The 21,812-nt window shown below is 35.8% G+C and overlaps 1 protein-coding gene across 5 annotated transcripts in view; it reads left to right on the top strand.

Moving 5' to 3' along the window:
• The window catches only part of LOC115215701, a 123,459-nt gene that overhangs the window by 86,811 nt on the left and 14,836 nt on the right, over positions 1-21,812 (top strand). For all 5 annotated transcript variants that reach the window (XM_036505783.1, XM_036505782.1, XM_029784986.1 and 2 more), the window contains 8 exons: positions 1,178-1,289; positions 3,971-4,122; positions 6,543-6,762; positions 12,565-12,736; positions 17,802-17,942; positions 18,716-18,856; positions 19,877-20,017; positions 20,876-20,976. In XM_036505783.1, the coding sequence (XP_036361676.1) occupies positions 1,178-1,289; positions 3,971-4,122; positions 6,543-6,762; positions 12,565-12,736; positions 17,802-17,942; positions 18,716-18,856; positions 19,877-20,017; positions 20,876-20,976 (1,180 nt within the window). The remainder of the gene's footprint in view (positions 1-1,177; positions 1,290-3,970; positions 4,123-6,542; positions 6,763-12,564; positions 12,737-17,801; positions 17,943-18,715; positions 18,857-19,876; positions 20,018-20,875; positions 20,977-21,812) is intronic.

Here is a 21,812-nt window from a genome sequence, read left to right on the forward strand (position 1 = left end):
ACATGAACTCAAATTTCGGAGACAGAAAACACTCTTTATCCAGAAAAATCAACATCAGCTCATCCTTCTTAAATAAGCATATATCTTTCTTATTGAGCGCATGTCTTTGTGTCACTGCCATATATATTCCTATTTCTTACATGCGAAGAAAAAAAGTAAACTTTTTTTCCCTTAGGCGCAGGAGTGGCTGTGTGGTAAGTAGCTTGCTAACCAACCACATGGTTCCGGGTTCAGTCCCACTGCGTGGCATCTTGGGCAAGTGTCTTCTGCTATAGCCCCGGGCCGACCAATACCTTGTGAGTGGATTTGGTAGACGGAAACTGAAAGAAGCCTGTCGTATATATATATATATATATATATATATATATATATATGTGTGTGTGTGTGTTTGTGTGTCTGTGTTTGTCCCCCTATCATTGCTTGACAACCGATGCTGGTGTGTTTACGTCCCCGTCACTTAGCGGTTCGGCAAAAGAGTCCGATAGAATAAGTACTGGGCTTACAAAGAATAAGTCCCGGGGTCGATTTGCTCGACTAAAGGCGGTGCTCCAGCATGGCCGCAGTCAAATGACTGAAACAAGTAAAAGAGAGTAATAAGAGAGTTACATACCCTGCAAAGAAAACGAATATGATTAATCCGGTATAGTGAACCACATTTGGTTGGAAAAAAAAATAGTGGTTTGGTGACTTCCATTTTTAAGAGTACAACTGACCTTTCTTAACGGAGGCAATTTTTTTTTTTTTTTTTTACATATTCATAATATTTTATATTATTCTGAGAGTATAACAATCCATATACATCGATAATATATATTTATTCATTGTTGAAACATCCAACACATTCATACTTGTATACTACAAACATTTAATATTACAACACATAGTACCATACCTAAGAGTAATGCAACTACTACTACAACTACTACAACTACGATATTAATTGAAACACAAATACCTGTTCACTCAAGTCTATCGATGCTATTGGTGTTCATTCATTTCCTGTGGTGGCCTAATATATATCAATGTCATCTGACATTGTTATGGTTAATCTCTATTTTTTTTTATAATAGTGTTTACAGATAAAGCATTTTTCTCAATATTCTTGTATTTTCTTGTATATAAATTATACCAATGTATTTTCTAATGCATGTACAATATTCATGTTTTATTTATTCAGAGTTTTGCGATGAAGACATAACAAAACACAATGGCACGTTTCAGTGGCCAGTGACAAAAATAGGAGATACCGTGAGCATCCCGTGTCTTGCACATATAGCAACAAGAAGCTGGTTCGTATATATTTTCATATTTCCTTTGAATTTTTGAAATCTTACTGTTTTTGAAAGGAAACAAGGCAAAGAGCTAGTAGAATTGTTAGTGTGTCGTGCAAACTTCAAGGTGATAAGTCTTGCAGCTCATTACGTTCTGAATCCAAATTCCGCTGGTGTTAGCTATGCTTTTCATCCTTCTAGGGTCGATAAAAAACAAGTACTAGGGTCAACAGTACTGACTTGCTCCCTTCCCACAAAATTAATGGTCATGTGCAAAAATTAATAAGAATTATTCTATGAAACAATCTTGCATTATTAAATTATTAAACATTATAATTCAGTATTAAATTATGATAGAAGGGAATGTTTCTATATTCAATTGATGTAACAGGTATTTTACTATTCAAAGACTTTCAAAAGACTCCGCCGGTTACGACGACGAGGGTCCCAGCTGATACGATCAACGGAACAGCTTGCTCGTGAAATTAACGTGCAAATGGCTGAGCATTCCACAGACACGTGTACCCTTAACGTAGTTCTCGGGGATAATCAGCGTGACACAGAGAGTGACAAGGCTGACCCTTTGAAATACAAGTACAACTCATTTTTGCCAGCTGAGTGGACTGGAGCAACGTGAAATAAAGTGTCTTGCTCAAGGACACAACGCGTCGCCGGGAATCGAACTCATAACCTTACGATCATGAGCCGAATGCCCTAACCACTAAGCCACGCGCCCTCACTATATTTTACTATTACACAGCATATAACCTAAGCTATTTTATGTACATATATTTAATCTCCCGGTGAAGGTTCTTGTGGGTTACAATTAGTAGTATTAACATTATGGTCTAAATCAGTCACGGGCACTGAATGGTAGTGATGGTGACGGCGGCGATAGCTGTTGCAGCGGTGGCGACGATGATGATGACGATGGTGAGGACACCTACCACTTACAGTTACCATATTTGAATTACTCTAGCGTTCCAGGAAACTCTTTTTATCATCACAATTAAGTCAGTTATTCACAACCTTTACTCAGAGAAAGATTTTAGCCTAGACATGAGAAATATAGTGAAACATTAATTACTTATATAATGTATATGACAGACGTCTACTGTAGTAAGTTAATTTGCTTTTGATATATAACTTACATCGTAGTAAAGTGGGCAGTTTTTTTTACAGCAGGTAAGTAAATAATCGTTCCCATTGTACAAATTTCACAGTTTGGTCCACTGAACTATGTTGACAACAGAACACATAGCATATACATTTCAGCTTGGCAGATATTACCGTTGTGAGGTAAATGTAATCATTTAGGCGCAGGAGTGGCTGTGTAGTAAGTAGCTTGCTTACCAACCACATGGTTCCGGATTCAGTCTCAATGCGTGGTACCTTGGGCAAGTGCCTTCTACTATAGCCTCGGGAAGCCCAAGCCTTGTGAGTGGATTTGGTAGACGGAAACTGAAAGAAGCCCGTCGTATATATGTATATGTATATATATATATATATATATAGTTAATCCAAACAAGAAACCACAGAAAAAAAGAGAAAAAAAACATAGCAACGCGAGGACGTGGAACAATTAAAGTATTATTGACGCTCAGGAAAGAAGGGAAGGAGGGTTTAACGTTTCGAGCGGAGCTCTTCGTCGGAAACAAGGAGAAGGAAAGATCCCAAGAAGGGAAAACAGAGGAAAAAATACTTTTGCTGGTGGTGCTCAAGAGATCACATGTTGAAACCGATGCTGGTGTGTTTACGTCCCCGTAACTTAGCGATTCGGCAAACGAGACCGATAGAATAAGTACTAGGCTTACAAAGAATAAGTCCTGGGGTCGATTTGCTCGACTAAAGGCGGTACTCCAGCATGGCCGCAGTCAAATGACTGAAACAAGTAAAAGAGTAAATGAGTATTTGCTAGGAAAATAACGCAGTAATGATGATGGAATATGCCCGTGACGTCATCCTCATTTTTGACGAACAGCTTTTGGTCAACCATACCATTTAAACTGAACTTGAATTTTAAAGAAACTGTAACAACGATAAATAATAAATTTATAAATAATCTGACGTAACAATTTTTTAAATCTAAAGTTTAGTCAAATATTTTACATGTTTTTATGGGTATCTATTTTGGAGACACGTAGGATTCGAGACAAATCACATTACGTAAAAGGAAGAAGGAATATGAGAATGGGGAAGAAAGTGTTTTCTCAATTTCTACTCCAGTAAATTTATTGACTGGTGAATGAATGTTGAGAGAACAGTCCGAGTGAATGGCCCTGCTCTGAGATTGCGTCTCTTGACCGGAAAAGGCGGCTGAAAGAGGGGCACCGTTCTGTAGTATCCTTGTCAATCAGGAGTGATTCAGATGCTGTGGAGTTCCTTGGTGCCGTGGAGTTCCTTGGTGCTGTGGGGTTCCTGGATGGTACTATTATGTATTGGGGAGTTTTGACGTCATTAGTTTTTTGTTATTGTTTCATTTTGTACACGTGTACATGTAAATCCCCACTATCATTTATCTTTGTATTGCTCGAAATGTTTTGTGGCTTTTGTGAGGAATAAAGCAAACATTAATTCTTATTTCGATAGATTACGGATGAGATCGACGTATTTTTTTTCTATTCGTTTTATGTTGATGAAATAAGATTGACTAATATAATTTTCAATTGATTTTATTTTGTCTTGCTTTGGCTTTTTAGTGTTCAGGGAAACGCGGCTACCACGTGTCCTAAGTTGCCCAAACAATCACCTTTTACTGGTGTCTGGAAAGAAGCAGACATGTCTCAATGTAATAATACTAAATGGATCAATCCAGAACTCAAGAAAATGAAAGACCGTCGTATCAAAAATTGTGAGTGACAAGTCAATTGTTTCCGACACTATTACAGCAGCAGCAGCAGCAGCAGCAGCAGCAGCAGCAGCAGTAGTAGTAGTAGTAGTAGTAGTAGTAGTAGTAGTAGCAGCAGCAGCTGTTGTTGTTGCTTTGGTTTTACTGTTTTGTGCACCCCTAATAGTTAATATATGAGTGTGTGTGTGTGTGTGTAGATACATAAAACGTATGTATTGTGCGCATATTTATACACATATACACACACATATATATACACACACACACACACACACAGATATATATATTTATAATAATAAGGGCTTTTTGCAACAAGTTGCTTAAACCACATACCGAAAATATTAGAAATAGCAGTCAAAGGGCTACTATTTCTTTTACTACAAAAATAAGACTCCACAAACAACAGTATTTATAACTCACATATGGTTAAAAAAAAAAGAAGAAAAACAACGAAACCACACAGTCTCCGGATTAATTATGGACGTACGTTTCTGGATTAGAATCGTAAAGTTCATTTCCTTATCAACATAGGCGCAGGAGTGGCTGTGTGGTAAGTAGGTTGCTTACCAACCACATGGTTCCGGGTTCAGTCCCACTGCGTGGCACATTTGGCAAGTGTCTTCTACTACAGCTTTGGGCCGACCAAAGGCTTCTGAGTGGATTTGGTAGACGGAAACTGAAAGAAGCCCGTCGTGTATATGTATATATATATGTGTGTGTGTTTGTGTGTCTGCGTTTGTCCCTCTAGCATTGCTTGACAACCGATGCTGGTGTGTTTACGTCCCCGTCACTTAGCGGTTCGGCAAAAGAGACCGATAGAATAAGTACTGGGCTTACAAGGAATAAGTCCCGGGGTCGATTTGCTCGACTAAAGGCGGTGCTCCAGCATGGCCGCAGTCAACTGACTGAAACAAGTAAAAGAGAGAGAGTAGAAGAGTATAGTATTTCCAATAAATCTAGAAATGCTAGGAAAAACTTACCTTTTATATTTTCGATCAAGCGACATCGAAAGATAGAAAAGTCCACAAGCATATCCACATTTATATAGACAAGTGAATTCGTATCTCCCTCCAAAATCTCACCACTTTCAATTTCAACCAAAATTACAGTGTTCGATTATGAGACTGACGATGTGTGAATAATGAAAGTCATGTTTTTTTCCGAATTAGTTACGTCTGTATTATAATAAAGAAAATGTACGCATAAATATCGTATTAAAATAAGCCACAACCAAAAAAAATTGCATTAAAAGAGAGAGAGAGAAAGAGTGAGTGAGTGATTGAAGGTGTATGTTGTGATGGATGAATTTTTTTGCATGTATGTGTGTCACTCACTCGCCCTGTCTGTTTGTCTGTCTGTCCGTCTGACTCTCTTTCTCTCTCTTTTTCACACACACATTATCTTTCATACACACGTACATAAATAGGAGATAAAGAATACGTACACCACCCGTTTTAGGCTTAACACTAACCCTAAACACCGAGTGTGTGTATTCTTTACCTTCGCCCATAAATACATATGCATACATCTTTTTTGTACGAGAGAGAGAGAGAGAGAGAGAGAGAGAGTGTGTTATGAGAAAATACAATCACACGCACACACACACACACACGCACACACTCTCTCTCTCTCTCTCTCTCTCTCTCGTACAAAAAAGATGTATGCATATGTATTTATGGGCGAAGGTAAAGAATACACACACTCGGTGTTTAGGGTTAGTGTTAAGCCTAAAACGGGTGGTGTACGTATTCTTTATCTCCTATTTATGTACGTGTGTATGAAAGATAATGTGTGTGTGAAAAAGAGAGAGAAAGAGAGACAGACGGACAGGCAGACAAACAGACAGGGCGAGTGAGTGACACATACATGCAAAAAAATTCATCCATCACAACATACACCTTCAATCACTCACTCACTCTTTCTCTCTCTCTCTCTCTCTCACACACACACACACACACACGTACGTCCATTTCATATACACGTATACCTTTGACTTTCTCCTCTCACTTCAATGCAAATGTCGCTTTTTTTACTCTCAATTTCTTCTCTCTTCAAAGCATAAAGAAGTTAAAAGAATTTTACGGAAATTAACGAACAATCATATGATCCCATATATGTCGAGTTGACAACTTTGCTTCTTCAAACGAAAGAATGCCGTAAAATACTTCGAATTCCATCGTTTAAAAAAAAAACGATTTATAACATTGTGCAGTAATGTGTGACACGACTATTGCAACTAAAATCATAGAGTAAGAAACACTGTGGATTAGATTAAGAGCAATTAACGAACCAGTAGTGAACTGAATGTTTTTTGTTATATCTGATATCTTTGTTAGGTTCCAATGACCCAATAATAGTAATGTGACGCTGAATTTTCATTCAATAAATTCTTCTCAAATTAACCGTTCAATTTCCCATTGCAGGTCATATTGAAGATTTATCCAAACAACTGTTAAATATTTCCCAGAAATCAGTTTATTTCAAAAAAATCGATGTTGTCCTGGCTGTAGCTATTTATGAGAAGATAATGCTATGTATACCGAATGCAACAAAAGAAGATTTACTTCGTATCATCAACAATATCATAAACACACCAGAGAAGATTTTGATTGAAGCAGAAAAATCCAACAGAAGTGTCAGCAGGTAAAACCTAAATCACATTTGCTGCAATTGTACTAATGTAAGTAGTAGTAGTAGTAGTAGTAGTAGTAGTAGTGGTGGTGGTGGTGGTGGTGGTGGTGCTAGTAGCAGCAGCAGCAGCAACTGTAGTGGTGATTGCGGTGGTGGCTGCTGCTACAATTATTGTCTTCTAGAATACATTCTTTTCTTTTCTACTCCAGGCACAAGGCTCGAAATTTTGGGGGAGGTGGCCACTCGATTAGATCGACTCCAGTACGCAACTGGTACTTAATTTATCGAGTTCAAAAGGATGAACGGTAAAGTCGACCTCGGCGGAATTTGAACTCAGAACGTTAAGACAGACGAAATGCCGCTAAGCATTACGCCCGGCGTGATAACGTTTCTTATTTCTTTATTGCCCACAAGGGGCTACACACAGAGGGGACAAACAAGGACAGACAAACGGATTAAGTCGATTATAACGACCCCAGTGCGTAACTGGTAGTTAATTTATCGACCCCAAAAGGATGAAAGGCAAAGTCGACCTCGGCGGAATTTGAATTCAGAATGTAACGGCAGACAAAATACCTATTTCGTTACTACCCACAAGGGACTAAACACAGAGGGGACAAACAAGGACAGACAAACTGATTAAGTCGATTATATCGACCCCAGCGCGTAACTGGTACTTATTTAATCGACCCCGAAAGGATGAATGGCAAAGTCGACCTCGGCGGAATTTGAACTCAGAACGTAGCGGCAGACGAAATACCTCTAAGCATTTCGCCCGTCGTGCAAACGATTCTGCCAGCTCGCCGCTTTATTTTCTAGAATACATTGTAAGAGTAATGACAACATACATATTTTATTTTAGTTGCTTTTTATTTATTTATATATTTATCTTATAGATATTCCAGAAAATAGAGTGACATAATTCTCTTCAATAGTTAGCTGAGAGTGACGGAAAACTGAGTAAGATAGATTAAGGAACAAAGGTCATAATTCTAAATGGAATCGCTTTTTCTAGAAATTTATACTTTCTCATAAACTACGCTTATATTAATATATTGCAGTGTTATTTTAAGTTCCTCATAAAGCAATTCAGAGCATCCATTATATCTCACCGGCGCTATATACTGAACGTAATATAGTGAATAATTATTTTATTGTAGTAAAATGTAAACACTCAATTGAAAGTAATACAAAAAGTTGTAACAACTTTTTTTCATTAACTGCTAAAGGTTATTTAAACTGCATATGCTGGTAGAGGAATTCTTCCTTCACACATAGTGTCCTTCATAAGCGATGCATTTGCACCATCACTAAATTCAACTCCCGAATCCCTTAAAAAAAAATCATTCAGGTGTGTATTGTTGTAAACCCTTTTACCTCGTCTGTGTCACCATATCGTTGGCTGAGGATTCTTCTTCATTGGACTGAACTAGTGAATGTTGAAGGACGTTAGATACGAGTTTTACGGTGTATGGGACCTTACACAACAGTCCAATTTACCGGTTCCCTGATTTGTTATCAAAGATGTGTAGTCGCGAACTATCATGGTAAATGTTAATAGTCTTCAGATTGTTGTTCGGTCTATTCTCCTTAATGGCTTCTCTAAACTTCTTTTTTTTTTGTGGTTGGGCAGGGGTAGTTTTCGAGAGTCTTGTACCAATTTTATGCACACAACGGCCATATTCTAGAAAACCAAAGCAAACAAGTTTCTTATCATCCCTTATCATTCACCATGACTTTCTGTACTCACAATACCCTTGAAGAAGTGTGAAGCCATTCCACGAACTGAGCCTCCGTTTCCGGATCATAAACATACATCTACGTTTCATTCCCTGTCACCGGAACTGCGTCTTTATTGGCTTCAAACGCTTCCAGCAGATCACGCCAAGCTTCTACTTCAAATTGAGCCTCAACTGTTGATGTATCAAATCGAGTCTCAACTGTTGAGGTATCAAATCGAGTCTCAACTGTTGATGTATCAAATCGAGTCTCAACTGTTGATGTATCAAATCGAGTCTCAACTATTGATGTATCAAATCGAGTCTCAACTGTTGATGTATCAACAGTTGATGTATCAACTTTGCACGCACTTCTCGACACGCAAAATCTTATACCATCTTCTGTAATGCATCGTGTTCACATTTCAGTTGTGCAGTGCATGCACAGGCTGTGACTCGTTTGTTCATGCAAATCAATTCTTCTGTTCACTGGCGATTCGTGTCAGCAGACACAGTTCGTCTCCTGCTGCATACTTTATCTTCAACGTTGGTTTCCCTTTCCTTAAACTTCTTCCATGTATGTGCAGTAGTATTGTCAATAGTGTCATCCACGTAAACAATATTCCATGAATGTAAGACAGCTTGCAATTCCACCTTCGTCGAATAATCAATGATGGCACGTTGCTTCAGCTTAGAACCCATTATTTGCCTGCAACGAAGAAGAGTAGAAATAAAAGTTATTCCAGAAGAAGAATTTCTCCACCAGCAGCGTGTACAATTTGAACGACCTACGCCAGTAAAAAAACACTATGCTGTCTTTGCATTACTTTTGGTGATCCCTCGTAATCATTGCTCTTTAGCATTGGTACATCGTGAAACATTTTAGTAGGGAATATGCAGTCAAATGACCTGACCTCAATACTTAACTTATACATTACATTATTGTTCCCAGGAAACTGAAAAGAAGGTTGACTTCGGTGGAATGTACAAATAATTATTACAGAAATAGCACCATGCTGTAGACTGATAAGCTGCTGCTCTCACACTTTTCAACTAGTGTGATAGACCACGAGCACAATCATCATTCTCACCAGCCTTTTACTGTCTAACATACAGCCGTCGACTTACAACAGATACTAATTATAATAAAGAATAGATAGATTGGTTCCAATATTAACATTTATAAAACAAAAACAAAAGAAGATAATAAATTATAATTAAAGATAACACTCTCGAAATAAATGTTCCGTTTTCAGTATTTTAGTAAATATTTGAATGGTGATCATATAAATAATGTGTGACCGAGAAAATGGTACGGAAATGTCAGCATTTAGGTTTTTCTGCTCTTTTTGAGAATGCTTATTTCATGTAGTTTTATACACTCAAGGACTATATTCGTTTTAAAATACACAAATGCATTCCTTAGTTATTCCGTTTCGTCGACCATTTATTTAATTAATCTTTGTTCTCCTAATCCTGTCCCTCCACATCATCATCATCATTATCATCATTATCATCATCATCATTATTGTCGTGATCATCATCATCGTTTGCTGTAATTACAATCCGTCCAATGAAAACTAGAATAGATTACAAAGGAGAACAATTGTGAACATAATTTCTGTTGAGTTAGCTTTTTCACTTCATTTAGACTAAAATTGACATGCTGATTTCAAAACTACAAAACTACACTCAGTTTTATTCTACCACGTCAAGTGCTTTTTCAACCGTTTTTTTTTATCAACCGCTTACTCTCTAAGCACAATTGTATTGTTTGTCTAGAAGTAACAGTGTTGGTCGGCAGCTTATATTATTTATTGATGATAAATTGTATGATTAAACAAATTCTTACATACTATCAGACGAAGATCAAAAGATAAATGCATGGGATTCTTTACTCCCTCCAACTGCAGAATATATCAAAGATTTCTAGATCTCCCATGAAAACTAATTATTATCACATAGGCCATCACCGCTTTCATAGCAATCTAGAATTTAGCCCGTGAAATATGGCGCCTATATGGATTCAATATATTTATTGCTATCAACAGCTTCGGTCTCTCTCTCTGGAATATACCAAAATGTATGGATATGTGGCTCTCAGACGTCCACATCCACTACGACAAAGGATTTTGTTTCTGAGATTAAAATTATAATCTACTTTCATGTGTGCCTCTGATTCTTCTTTCGTTCATTACCAATATTGATAGTTTCTTTCATTATCAATGTCGATAGAGGACAAATGAACTTTATACTACAAATTGTTGAACCTCCAGTTCACATCTACGGCATGCGTTCTAGTGTAAGCTTAAAAAAGATTCATAAAACATATTAGGACTACAGTTCTATATCTAAGAGACGAGGAATTATGTACATTATTTACATTATTTACATTTGTTAAATATGCCCACGGGAATATGGCGTAGTGGTTAAGAGCGCGGGCTACTAACCCCAAGATTCCGAGTTCGATTCCGGGCAGTGACCTGAATAATAATAATAATAATAATAATAATAATAATAATAATAATAATAACATCGAAAAATACTTATGAATGAGAACCCAGGTTCGAAATTTCCCCAAGACACCTGATGAAGGCTGGAGGGTGTATCAGCCGAAACGTTGTGTTAACAACAAACAAGATGAGGAAAAATATCTGTCAAATGTAAAAAATGTAAATAATGTAAATTAGGACTATATGATACGCTTTATGGGGTGTAATCAATGTCTTATTTATGTCAGATTATCTTTAATCCATTTAATGTCATCAACCTTACTATGGTAGCATTTACGTTATGTTTTTCGATAATTATTGTTACCGTTATATAGCGTTACAATTTACTTCAGTTTATAATAGAATAATCAATTGAGGTCAACCCTGTCTCACATATACACACATACACTCACACACTCACTAACACACTCACACATGCATTGTTATCATGATGATATAGAGTTTAGTGATCTATAGATAAGTATCTTAAAGGTCCCCCGATATACATTAAGCATTTACTTTAATTTGTAGATCTAATGTCACAGTTTTCTAGGATCTGAGAGAAAGCAATAAGAAACTTCTTCAAGAATTGTCGCCATTAGCTCTTAGAAGTTGAGGTGCTCATGATAGAAAATCAAGAGAAATCCAGAATGAACAGAAGCAAGAGAGTGGGAGGGAGGAAAGTAGAGAGAGGGGGTAAGAGGGGGAGGAAAGAGAGGGTGAGTAAGAAAGATGTGAGCTAATGGAAACATTTCTTGAAGGTACTCTAGCAGTAGTTTCTCATAACTCCCTCTTAATATATTAGCTCCATAAACTAACGAAAATTTTTATCAATAATACAGTGATCCTTAATATACTTATTGCACAAAACTCTACATATCTCAATCCATGCTTCATATTTAAAATTGGCAAGACTACACCAATGAGTGCTAAGTGTTTTCTTACAGAGACACAACATTACAACAATTAACTGTTGCTAATTTATATATTAGTGGATTTATATTCTGGTGAAATTCGTGTGACGGGAATATATTCAGTGTTGGCTTTGATTTTATTTTACTGGCAATAGCAGCAGCAGGGATAACAAGAGAAGTTGCATCATCGTCATATGGAAAATAGCTGCAAAGTAGCCGAAACAATATGAATAATTACAGCTGTAGTATATAAACTAATTTTAATGTAGTTATAACTACTTACTGAATTTCTTCGCTCCCTTTACGACATTGGCGTTCAATGGTTTTTTCTCGCTTGAATCCTTGTTTTTCCTTTCAGGTTTTGCAGTTTCACGTCATATGTTTCCCTAAGGGAAGGCCTTCCTCGCCTAGCTCTTGTGGGTTTTGAATTGTCATCGATACTTTTGTAACTTTGCTTTCTTTTTACACAGCAGATAATGAAAATTGTGATTGAAATGTTTTCGCCTCTGACTTAATGTACTGTTAATGGTAATACATGAACTTTAGCTGTTTATTAAACACTGTATATTCTACCATGTGTACCCCTTTGTAGTAAACTAAAAATTAGATTTACAAGTTTAGCTTTGAAAATGATTTGAATAAATAGGATTCAATGTCATAAATTGAACGGTTTTGTTCGCTTTCTCACAGAATACTGGATATTATTGGAAACGTGTCAGAAAAACTTCAAGTAGAGGAGAAGCAGTTCAAAGCCTTATATTCCAAACTTGGCATTGGTATTACCAAAGAGAATAAGAATACTTTCCAAGGTCTTTTCTATGGTATTTTACCGGCAACCAATAAAACTAAAGCAAAAAATGTGGTAAATATTTTCTCAAGTTTACTTTGTTATTAAACTTTTGTTCTAAATACTAACGATAAAAACTACGGTAGTATGTAATATATCTTTATTGCTGTATGAATTAGTATTGTATGTGTGTGTGTAGAGAGAGAGAGAGAGAGAGAGAGATTTTGAAGTGATGTACAGATATTGTATATTTAGTTAGTCAGAATGCTGGATGATTATATATAAATATTCTTATTTATTTACATCTTATTTACATTTTTAGCGCTTCCTTCCGTTATCGAATTTATCAAAAAGTAGATTAAAATTAGATTTCTTGGCCTTTTAATATATAAAAAAAAATGGTCTGAGGTTAGCCAAGCAAGGAAGAAGAACGAAGAAAAATTTTTTGAGAAGGAGGGGAAGGTAAAGAGGCGAGGCTTTTGTATTGGTATGGTCACACTTGTTAGCTTAGCATTTTGTGGCTTTTTATGTGGGGAAATAAAAATACTTTTGTATTGTTCAAGGATTTTATTGAAAAACCAGATGTTTTTTGATTTTCTTCAGCAAAAAATTATAATTACATTTCCAGGTCTTCTTCTTTTGTATTCATTAAAGAATAGTTGCATGGATATGGTCACTCGGACAAAAATCAAGAGTAGTGGCTACAATGACCAAAACTTTCCAAATCTATGACCACTTCAAATAAAATACAAAAAGTCTTTTTCCTTCCCCACCTTAAAAGGCCACTAAGTATTAAACAAAGTCTGACTATACCAATACAAAAGCCACGCCTCTTTACCTCCCTCTCCTTCAAATTTTTTTTCTTTATTCTTCTCCCTTGCTTGGCAAACCCCACAATACGTTTTATATGTAAAATGGCCAAAAAATATATCTTTAAACCACTTTTCGATTAATACGATAACGGAAGAAAGCGCTATAGATGTAAATAAAATGTAAATAAAATATATATATATATATATAATATATATATATATATATATATATATATATATAATATATAATCATCCCACATTCTGACTACCTTATTATATATATGTATATGTATGCATACATATATGCATATATATATATATATGTATAATGCATATATATATGCATTATATATATATATATATATATATATATATATATATATATATATATATATATATATATATATATATAATATATATATATATATATATATATATATATATATATATATATATGCACACAGAGATGCAGCACGGACTTTGTCAGTGAACAGGTCCGGGTTTTAGCGACGAAAATATTTTGACAAATTAAACTTAAATGTTGAAGTGAATCGAACGGCTTTTGTGTTTCTTAAATGGCTTATAAACACCTTCCACGCTGCAATTGTTTTCGTTTCAGCACACGATCTCAGATCAAATTACTTGCTATGCGAGTACATCTCCGTAATATATATATATGTATATATATATATATATATATATATATATATATATATATATATATATATATATGCAGACATTGCAAATGTATACACACTTTAACAGCTGATAGCTTAAATTTCAAATCTTTTTATAGTTTACCATTTTAAATAATGAAGGAAGCCAGATTAAGGTTTGAACAAAGAAACTTTTTCCTAAAGTGCGAGTAGAAGTTTCAAATTTCAATGGAAGTACAAAGATAGTTTAGGTGGGGAGCTTCAAATAGTTCCATCTAGCGCCTTACCATCATTCGAATTAGAAATAATAGAAGCAGAAGGAGCTGTTCAGAATGTTCACAAGCTGAAGGCCAGAAGGCTACGGACATTGATCGGCCCCACATATCAAGAAAGATTACTAGAAACGTTTTGCCAGAGTTCAAGAAAATTTGTGCGGTATGCGAGTCATGAGATAGGAATTTGAAAATCCAGGGACCATCGTACTTTGAAGTGTTGTCATTGGAACAGTTATGTTCCAATAATAGTCTATGCTCTCGAAAAAAGATAATCTGGAACGAAGAATGGTGTTTTGTGAGTGGTACTTAGCAAGATGTGTTGAAGATGCACACTTTCCAACAAATATTTTTCGGATTAATGAGGCTACATTTGAATTAAATAGCTCAGTTAACTTTCCCATTTGCACTTACTGGGGACCTGAGAATTTCCATATTAAGGAGGTCACCATCTTAATTTACACTGTGATACAGTATGATGTGGCCTACCACCAAAATGATTAATTAGACCATTCATTTTTGATTGGTTCCATTTACTTGAATTTGCTGCAAAATTCTGTGATTGCCAATCATTCAAATATTTTGAATATGTGCAGTTTTATTTCCAACAAAATAGGGCACCCAAACATTTCCACAGTAATGTAAATGTATACCTTGACGAGACCTTTCCTAACTAGTGGATTGAACAAAGAGGTTCAAAAGAATACCCCTCGCGTTCACCGGGTCTCACATCACTAGACGTTTCTTTATGGGGATTGTTAAACGATAAATTTTACGATATGAAACCGGTGACAATCGACGAATTGAGGACAATCATTGAGCGAAAATTCTCAAAAATATTGAACGAAATGTTTCTTCATGTCCGCGAATCTATTGCTTCGCGTTATCAGCAGTGTCTGGAGGAGAATGATCATAAGTATGAAAGCATGTTCATAAAAAAACTTTTAAACTCTGTCTGTAGATTGTATTAAATTTTGAAAATGAAATCATGTATTTTAATGAACGCTGACTTTCTAGTCATTCAAAATGGGTATATACTTTTGGGAACAACTTATACGCACACACGTGCACACATACACACACACACACACACACACACACACACACACACACACCACACACACACATATATATATATATATAATATATATATATATATATATATATATATATAAATAAGCAACAAGAATGACTCCGGTAATTTGGTACGATCGTTTCGTAGTACATCATTTTATTAAATGTTGTAAGTATTACGATTGATGTAGTACGAAACGATCGTACCAAATTACTGGAGTCATTCTTGTTGCTTATTTTGATTATAATCACCCCACGGATTTTTATGGATAACACCATACAAAATTCTGGTGCGTCTAAATTAAGTACCATATTCATTTGAATCTAAATTTTTGCTGAACTTATATACATATATATATGTGTGTGTGTGTGTGTGTGTGTGTGTGTGTGTGTGTGTGTGTGTGTGTGTGTAAATGTAATATGTGACAATTATTCGATAGCCAAGATAAAACTCCGAGTTTTGGATGCCTAGGGGGAAATCTACGCCGCCATCTCTTCAGTTATATATGTGGAGGCGAAATGGCCCGGTGGTTAGGGCAGTAGACTCGCGGTTGTAGGATCTTGATTCGATTCCCAGACCGGGCGTTGTGAGTGTTTATTCAGCGAAAACACCTAAAGCTCCACGTAGCTTCGGCAGGGGGGGGGCGAACCCTGCTGTACTCTTTTGGCACAACTTTCTCTCACTCTTTCTTCTGTTGGCCTGCTCGCTTAGCGAACGGGGTGGCGTCATTTGAATGCTCAAACAATGCGAATCGCATTGTGACCAGCGATGTGTAGCAACATCTGATGGCCTGTTCGGTCACGTGATCATATATATATATATGTACACGCATGCAAGCAATGCATACGTGCGTACATATGTATGTATGTATGTATGTATGTATGTATGTATGTATGTATGTATATAAGAATACGGCTTTACGCATAATATGTATGTACGTGTATATATATATATATATATATATATATATATATATATATATAAACTTCAAGTATTTTGAGTTCTCTGGAAGACCCTTTTTAAAGTGGAAGAAATGGCTAAGATTTTGGCTGCTATTTCTGAACTTCGGTATGCGGCGACGCAATTCTTTTACTGAACCCTTTTTATTAGTGTATATATATATATATATGTATATATATATATAATTTATAAAAATATGGTAAAGTAAAAAAATTCACTTTACCACACACCGAACTTTTCAGAAATAGCAGCCAAAAATTTGGCTATTTCTTCAACTGCAAATAAAAGTCTCCAGACAATGCATACTCAGAAAATAACTCACATAGGTATAAGGGAAAAACAATGAAAGATCACATCCATATACGATACCCGAGGACAGTCTGTTTCTGGATTTGTGGGTAAAACGCCACTTTTCCTTCATCAGCTCAGAGATTTCTTCTGATTTAGATTTGAAAATACTAAGAATCTAACATACCCGTCCGATATCTGTAACATCGGACAAACCATGCCAGACACCCAGTACTAGCGAATCCAAAAATACGAATGAGATCTATTATTCTCCCTGTCCACCCACGTGAGTCATAGAGCATTACATTTCTACAGAGGTAAAAACTGCAGTTCAAATTCTTGGAGATAAAGCATTATATTGTCATCAAAAAAAGGGGTAGAATTAATTAATTGTTAATAAATTCGACCAAGCAGTATTCGGTATGTAAAGACCATTTACGGTATATTTGAAGTATTAATTTATAAAAATATGGTAAAGTAAAAAAATTCACTTTACCACACACCGATATATATATATATATATATAATATATATATATATATATATATATATATATATATATATAATATATATATATATAATATATATATATATATACATACATACATACATACATACATACAGCACAAGTGATGGTACATAGCAATAAAAAGGCAACAATGATTTTCTTCAGGGTAACTATAGCAACGAATTGATGAATGTTTTTAAAAATTGATTGTCACGTTTCTAAAGGCAAATAGCGCACTCAGAAAACCAGAGCACTAACAGTTGGAGACAAGAAACATCAATAATTACTAGAACATCGTAGAAATTCCTACGCATGCTTTGGTACGGAGAATATCAGTTGTCGTAGTGGGGCCGACTTTAATCCCTGTCTTGGTAGTAGTAGTAGTAGTAGTAGTAGTAGTAGTAGTAGTAGTAGTGGTGGTGGTGGTGGTGGTGTGGTGGTGGTAGTAGTAGTAGTAGTAGTAGTAGTAGTAGTAGTAGTAGTTGTTGCTGTTTTTGTTGTTGTTGTTGCTGTTGTGTATGTTTTTTTTTAGTGAACAGTTTCAAATTTCCGTTCTTTTCCTCCATCAGATATATCATTTTTCATACCCAAATGATGCAGAAAGCATAAAAATGATGGACTACATTTCAATACCGAAGACTTTATCAAAACATCTGAAAACCAGCAATCGGATTTCGTTTTATTCCATGAATAATGATAAACTATATAGGGTACGTTACGTAACTAATAATTTTCTTATTCCAATTCATTGGTTAAAATTTATTTGATTTCATCAATCGTGTTCTGATAACAGCAGAAACAATACTAAAAAAAAAAAAGCGATACTCACTGTTTATGTATTCACATATATATGTATATGTGGAGTGGAGGCGCAATGGCCCAGTGGTTAGGGCAGCGGACTCGCGGTCATAGGATCGCGGTTTCGTTTCCCAGACCGGGCGTTGTGAGTGTTTATTGAGCGAAAACACCTAAAGCTCCACGAGTCTCCGGCAGGGGATGGTGGTGATCCCTGCTGTACTCTTTCACCACAACTTTCTCTCACTCTTACTTCCTGTTTCTGTTGTACCTGTATTTCAAAGGGCCGGCCTTGTCACTCTCTGTGTCACGCTGAATATCCCCGAGAACTACGTTAAGGGTACACGTGTCTGTGGAGTGCTCAGCCACTTACACGTTAATTTCACGAGCAGGCTGTTCCGTTGATTCGGATCAACCGGAACCCTCGTCGTCATAACCGACGGAGTGCTTCTTTAAAAAAAAGTATATGTGGATGTATAAAGCATAAATTCAGGCACGAAAGGTGAATATAGATTTATTTTTTTCATTTGAACATGATGCGAACACGATAAGAAAGTTCAAAACTTAGGCTTGAATTTTTATGCAAACTTTAACACTATATTAATACATTCTGTTAAATGATAGTAATTTGAGAGTATAACATTCATGTATGATCTTCTTAGCATTTTACTTTGTCTCCTCCTTACAGGTTATACAAAGATCTGATGACAGAAAAGATAGTAAACCCGAAAGCTTTATTAACAGTCGAATTATAGCTGCAAATATTCCTAAACAGCGCATATCCAACCTTGAAAACCCAATAAATATCTCCTTCAATTTATTATATAAGGTAATATCTAATTATCTAATTATTCTTGCTATTGTTGTTGTCATTGTTGCTGGCAATGTTTCATCCAACGGTGGTTTTATTTTTGGATCCTTCTGAAAGAAATATGATCCAATATGGTGGTAGCGGCGGTGGCGGTGGTAGCAGTGGCGGTAGACATGAATGAGGAGAAAGATTTTTACGATAGAATTGTATGTTTCTAATGTTGTTGTTGTTGTTGTTGCTGTTGTTGTTGCATAACTCTCCATTAACCCTGATCGAGGGCACCTATAATGACATGCATTTCAACAATGACTATCTCAATTTTTATTGTTATAATGTATTCAGATCTCCATTAAGCATGTCCTCCCGCTTTTGACCTCTTAGCATTTTTTTTCAACCTTAGCAAAGACAATTCATAGTGACTACACTCTGTTACAAAGTAATTTTATTATTGGGTTGTCCGGAAAGTTCGTGCCGATTTATAGTAGCTTACTTTTCGACTTATTTTAGAACGTGGTTGAGTCCATAAAATAGGATTTGACTACACCTCCATTTAGAGCACAGATTAAGTTATCTTTTCGGGGAAGAAGGTCTGTGTTCCTAAACCTGTGTTAATTCTGTAACCCTTTAAAATGGAAGATAAGAAAGTTCATTTTCGGCACTTGATGTTTTGGGAACCAGACAAAAATTGCTGCAGCTCGTCTGGGATGTGTTACCCAACACTCCATATTCACCAGATATTGCTTCTTTTCGATTCCCACTTATTCAGGTCTTTGCAGAATAGTCTTAATAGTAAAAATTCCTTGGATGATGTAAAAAGATACCTTGATAAATTCTTTGCCATGAAACCACCTCAATTCTGGGAGGGGGGTATTTTCAAGCTAAAGGAAAGATGGAGATGCATTGAGCAACAAAATGGTTCATATGTCGTTGATTAAAAATGTAATGGCAAGTATTCATTAACCTTTTTTTTTCCTTTAAAAATCGGCACGAACTTTCCGGACAACCCAATACATTATCAGGCATTTAATTTCTTTTCAGAATGGTAGCAACTCACGGTGTGTTTTCTGGGATGACACCTCGGGACATGTTCCTCATTGGTCAACAAGTGGTTGCAAAACTGAACGTAAAGAAAAAGTTTATTGTTCCTGTAACCATCTTACAAGTTTTGCAATACTAACGGTTTGTACAATTATGGCTCGTTAATTAACTATAATTCTAAATGTCATATGTACGTGTTAATGCAGTTTTCAAAGTGCGTCGGTAAATAAAAGAAAATACTTGTATCTTCTTATTTTAAAACTTGTTGCTATTGCTGTTGTAATTGTTTTTGCTTCTGTTATTCTTGCTAACAAATAACATTTAATTTTTCCATTTAATCTCGCATTTGTTTCTATTATCTAAATATTCATAGGTGACACATTCTATCTCATTTGTTGTCAAAATATAACAGCCCAAATGGCAAAGTTGAACAAGTACTGAGAATTCTAACAAGATGTCAGTCGTTGGTATCTTGTCAGAGGCAATCTACAGTGTCCTTTAACACGCACATATTCTACAATACACAAAGTCACTTATACAAAGATACTACGCTATATAACAAATATAAGATACCATCATGAAGGTCTTTTGATGCAATAACTATTTTTAGTTACTTGGTGTTAAGTGAATGAGAAATATGTGCTTCTGGGAGAGGACGACATCTCTTAGTTAATATGCACTTTAATTGTAGCAGGTAGAATTAGGTGTACAAAGAAATACTTTTAGCTAATTTGAACTCAAGATCTATGGATTAGTGATACATTTGTACATCTATTAAATCAACTCATATACATACCAGTATTATGATAAAAGCTGAACTTTATATAAGAACTAACTTTTGTTTGACATGTAATACAAGATGGTGAACGAATATATTGTTTCTAATGTAGGATACAGAAATCTACATCTTTTATACCAAACACAATTTGTATAAGTATTGACAAACACTAAACATATAAGAAAGACAAGGAGCTAATATCTTGTTTGCTTCTATTGCAGGATGTCGACCAGAATGCCAAGTTATATATTATATGCTATATTGGTTGTGGAATATCACTTGTCTTCCTCATCCTAACAATAATAGTTCATGCTGGTTTCAAGTAAGCATTATAATTTCTATTTTCATAAACTATTCAAATACGGGAAGACAGTGACCATCACTTCTCGAAGTCCTCCTAGATTGGTAAGATCAATATAGCTGCTTTAGGTTGATATGCGGAGTGAAAAAGAAGAAAACAAATATATGAGTGAGGAGACAACTCTTGATGTTGCAACAAATGTTTCAGTGTAGGATTTTGTGTGTGTGGTATGAGACAGTGAGTGAGATTTATTGTGTGTGATTAAGTAGAGCTGCTATATAAGTAGGCAGGCATGTATGCTCTTGTTTGTATGTTCGTATGTGTATGTCTATGGATATACGGAGAACATTGTGTGATATTTCATATCTGAGACTACCTAGGGTGTTTTAGTTCAGTTTTGTTTATGTCGAGAGAGAATGAAGTACAAAACTATTACAGTTATTAAGAAGTTATTATGTCTTGAACGGAATTGTGTTGTAATGTCCTTATTGAATGATGTTTTCATAGTCTCCGCTCTTGAGATCTGTGCAAGATGGTTTGAAATGTCTAGGCTGTGTGTTTATGACACCAATGTGTAAATTCTTAAGAAGAATAAGAAGTGTGGTATCATCTCTTTAAAGTGTACACTTTATTCTGCTCTGCCTCGCTTTACCTCGTTGTCAAGAATATGCTTCAGGTCAACTGAAGAATTTTCAGCTTCACACAGAATCCACAAAACCTATTGATTTAGCTTTCCATTTCTTAGTTACAATCTCATTCAGCAACAGTGACGGCCGCAATGGTAGCGGTAGTGGCGACAGCGGTGGCGGTTGGAGGCGGCGGTGATGGCGGCGGTAATGGCGGCGGTTGCGGTATCT

Source organism: Octopus sinensis, linkage group LG9, assembly GCF_006345805.1.
Source record: "Octopus sinensis linkage group LG9, ASM634580v1, whole genome shotgun sequence".
Taxonomy (NCBI): domain Eukaryota; kingdom Metazoa; phylum Mollusca; class Cephalopoda; order Octopoda; family Octopodidae; genus Octopus; species Octopus sinensis.